Here is a 3,838-nt window from a genome sequence, read left to right as displayed (position 1 = left end):
TTACTTTTGTCGGATTCTCTCTCCCCTATTGCAATAGTGGTGAATAAAGTCTTTCACTCCCATTTAGCAAGTGTCAGAATAACTTTTCTTATAAGCCCCTGCCCTTCCCAGAATCCCAAGGGCCTGAGGCTGATGGGTGGGGTCTGGGGTCTGCATGACCTGTTGGGAGGGGCCTACTGTGGGCTGGGAGGTGTTTAAAACCCTTGGGGGAAGCGCTGGAGGCTGGCAGCACACTCCGGCCTTCCAGTCCTAGTCAGGTCAGTCGCCCAGGGAGGCTGAAGTCAGGGACAGAGGGCTGGGGCTTGGGTCGGGGTGCTGGGAGCTGCTTCTGTGCTGACACATTAACTTCTGAGGCCAGGAGGACGGTGGATGGTCACTCATTACCGAGGGCCAAGGCCAAGGGGCTGGGTGGTGTCCGGTCTCTTATGTAACCTGTGGGCATATATAGGGGCACACAGCCCGTGGGACTCTCCCCCACCTGCCAACTCTACTCCCTCAAGATGAAGATGAAGGTGGCTGTGGTGAGTACTCCAGACCCAGCGTAGATGTGGCCCCACAGACTGCTCACTCAGGGGCTGGTTGTCCCTCATGGGAAGGAGCAGCAGCCCCCCACCCTCTCCCAGCTGGTTCCCGCCAGTCTGCTGGTCCCGGTCAAAGGGCTCCCTCCTTCCTGTCTTTCTCCTGCAGTTTAGGTTTAGCTGGGGCAAGGGTCAGCAGCCCCACCCTTGGGCTCCCTGCAGACCCAGGTCCTGAGGAGATGCTGGGTGCTGGTGCTGTGCGCCCCCACACAGCATCCCGTGCACCCCTGCATCACTCTGGAAGCAGGCATCTGGCTGACCTCCACTTTGCAGAGAAGGACACCCAGAGCGAGTTTGCCTCCGATGGCCGGTGTGCCTGGGAGGGGCTGTGCCCTGCTGTCTGCCAGCCTCGCTGCTGATCCATCTCTTAGGCTCTGGTGTCCCCATGGGGATGTCCCCGCTTCCTCATGGAGCTGGCATCATGGTGAAATGGGTTTAATCACCCACCCAACCAGGGCCCAGACCCTTCCCTGGTCTACCGGCCTGATGTGGACCCAGAGGTAGCCAAAGACAAGGGCAGCTTCCGCAACTACACGGTAAGGGCCCCACCCCGGCCCCGCCCCAACCCCGCCCCAGCCCCATCTTTCTCCGGAGAGGGCAGCACCTGCCCCTTTGTACAGCTCCAGGTCCGCCCTTGGACGCCCCCATTCATATCTTTGGGGCCAAGCTTGGGAGACCGGAGCAGTGGGCCCCACAGGTGTGAAGGGCAGGGATTGAGCCTCCTGGCTAACCCTCTGGCTTGCAGTCTGGCCGACTCCTGGACCGTGTCTTTGCCACGTACAAGCTTATGCACACGCAGCAGACCGTGGACTTCGTCAGGAAAAAGGTACTTGGCAGCTTCCTCTGCTGCCAGTTCCCACCTCCCCAGGCTTAATGGATGGATGGAGAGGGACTGGGCCCTGATCTAGCCAACCCCGTGGCTATGCTGACCTCCCCTTCCTGGTCTAGCACACCCAGTTTGGGGGCTTCTCCTACAAGAAAATGACCGTCTTGGAAGCTGTGGACATGCTGGACAGGCTGGTGGACGAGTCGGACCCAGACGTGGACTTCCCCAATTCCTTCCATGCCTTCCAGACCGCCGAGGGCATCCGGAAAGCCCACCCTGACAAGGGTGCACCTCCCTTCCGTGGTGGGCTGCAGTGGGAGGGCAAATGGGTCTTGGCCCTTTCCTGGCCTCACCCCTGAGCCCCAAGCCCCGTCCTCCTCCTCTGCCCCGGTCTTGCCACCCCCAGGCACTAGCCTGCTCTGTCCCTCTCCCTTCCAGACTGGTTCCATCTCGTGGGGCTGCTGCATGACCTGGGGAAGGTTCTGGTTCTGGCAGGGGAGCCCCAGGTAAGGGCAGGGGTGGAGGGGTGCAGCAGGGTGAGGCTGGGACAGCCTGGGCTCAGGGCTCTGGAAACCCGCCGTGTGGGCAGGCCAGTCACACCCACCGTGGCTGCGTGTCCGCAGTGGGCGGTCGTTGGAGACACCTTCCCAGTTGGCTGCCGTCCCCAGGCCTCTGTGGTTTTCTGCGACTCCACCTTCCAGGACAACCCGGACCTCCAGGATCCTCGATACAGGTACTGCTCCCCCGCTGCTGGTCCTCCTCCCCACGTTGCTCCCGCGCCCCTCACCCTCTATCTTTCCCTGCAGCACGGAGCTCGGCATGTACCAGCCTCACTGCGGCCTGGAGAACGTCCTCATGTCCTGGGGCCATGACGGTGAGGCCAGTTAGGCGGGCCGTGGGGACGATGGGGACCACGGTGGGCGCCACGGCTCTGGGAGCCCGGGGGTCACACCGTGTCTCCCACAGAGTACATGTACCAGATGATGAAGTTCAACAAATTCTCTCTTCCCCCAGAGGTAGGTGGAGGGGAGGGCCCAAGCCAAGAGCCCCGCCCCGCCCCGGCGAGCCCCGCCTCGCCCCGCCCCGCCCCTCTCGCCCCGCCCTCCTGGAGCGTGCTGGGCGTGGCTTCCCTCTGCCCTCAGGCCTTCTACGTGGTCCGATTCCACTCCTTCTACCCTTGGCACACGGGGGGCGACTACCGGCGGCTGTGCAGTGAGCAGGACCTGGCCATGCTTCCCTGGGTGCAGGAGTTTAAGTACGGCCATCCCTGTGGGGGCTGGCGGAGGGAGGGACGAGGGGACTGGAGGGGCGGGGGCTTCCTCACAGGGCGCGGTCCCTCCCCTGCTGCAGCAAATTTGACCTCTACACCAAGAGTCCCGAGCTGCCAGATGTGGACGCGCTGCGGCCCTACTACCAGGGCCTCATCGACAAGTACTGCCCTGGTGTGCTGAGCTGGTGACCAGCCTGGCCAGGTACCCGAGGGGACGGCCACTGTCCCGGGACTCACATGCACACCTAAGTCAGCGCTCCGTGCCCTGACCACTCTGCCCAGTGCCAATAAAGACATTGAAGCAGCCTGTGAGCCCGAGCTTCACTGGGATGGGGGCCTGTCGTGGCAACAGGGCACTCTGCGCCGGGAGGCAGGACGTGGCCCCTTGGACACGTGTGTCCCGTCACGCCTGCCACCTTAAACCTGTTGCTCACCATTCCAGCTCTGGCATCAGAACCTGGGGTCGCCCTATCTGTCCTCACATTCTCAAAACAGTCACCAAGTGTTCTGGGCTCCGTGTCCCTAAGAACAAGATGAAGCAAAACATTCGATAGCTAGAAAAACAGATTGCAGAAAATCTCCTCGTATAACAGATGCATGGGTTAAGTGCAGCAAACCTAAGGCATGAACAGCCCCATAGGGCCCTCCCCGTGCCCCGAGGTGCGCCCACATCTTGGGTTAGCCAGTAACCTCCTTCGTATGAGTCCCCCCCGGCCCCCGCCCCAGCACATGTCCCTCAGTGCTGCGGTTTAGCGCTGGCTTCCTCCCTGCCTTCTAGCAGCTTATTTCTTGGAAGAAAGTGATCATTTGTCTCAAGGAGTTTCCTTCTGTTGATGTTTTGCTAATTGCATCCCTGTGGTGTTAACATTTCTTGGGTATTTCCTGCTAATTGGTAAATGCATAGAGAGGCTTAATCAGATTCAGATTTGGCCTGTCAGGGGCAAGAGTGCTTTAGAGGCTGTGGCATATTCTTGATCCGGTCGGCATAAGCTGTGTTGTTGGAAGTCACCTAGTTCAGATTAGAACATGAGAAGGCAGAGTGGTGACGTTCCGGCCCCCCGGCCACCCTTCTCACTCATCTGAGAGAGAGCCAGGCAGTAGGGAGAAGTGCTATTTGGTTAGTTCCTATAGGAAAGGCGAGTGAAGGCTCCAGTCCTCCTCTTA

General features: G+C 60.5%; 1 protein-coding gene across 1 annotated transcript; it reads left to right on the top strand.

Annotated features, from left to right (window-relative positions):
- The first annotated feature begins 489 nt into the window (after nt 1-489).
- Nucleotides 490-3,053, top strand: MIOX (myo-inositol oxygenase). The gene is made up of 10 exons (XM_034985943.1): nt 490-521; nt 1,034-1,114; nt 1,324-1,404; nt 1,527-1,689; nt 1,843-1,910; nt 2,028-2,137; nt 2,211-2,278; nt 2,371-2,420; nt 2,547-2,659; nt 2,755-3,053. Exons 1-10 carry the CDS (start codon nt 501-503, stop codon nt 2,861-2,863), a joined length of 864 nt encoding a protein of 287 aa, XP_034841834.1. The 5' UTR covers nt 490-500; the 3' UTR covers nt 2,864-3,053.
- Nucleotides 3,054-3,838: the final 785 nt, after the last annotated feature.

Source organism: Mirounga leonina, unplaced genomic scaffold (assembly GCF_011800145.1).
Source record: "Mirounga leonina isolate KUSES-001 unplaced genomic scaffold, KU_Mleo_1.0 Mir_375, whole genome shotgun sequence".
Taxonomy (NCBI): domain Eukaryota; kingdom Metazoa; phylum Chordata; class Mammalia; order Carnivora; family Phocidae; genus Mirounga; species Mirounga leonina.
This window is presented reverse-complemented; position numbering and strand designations above follow the sequence as displayed.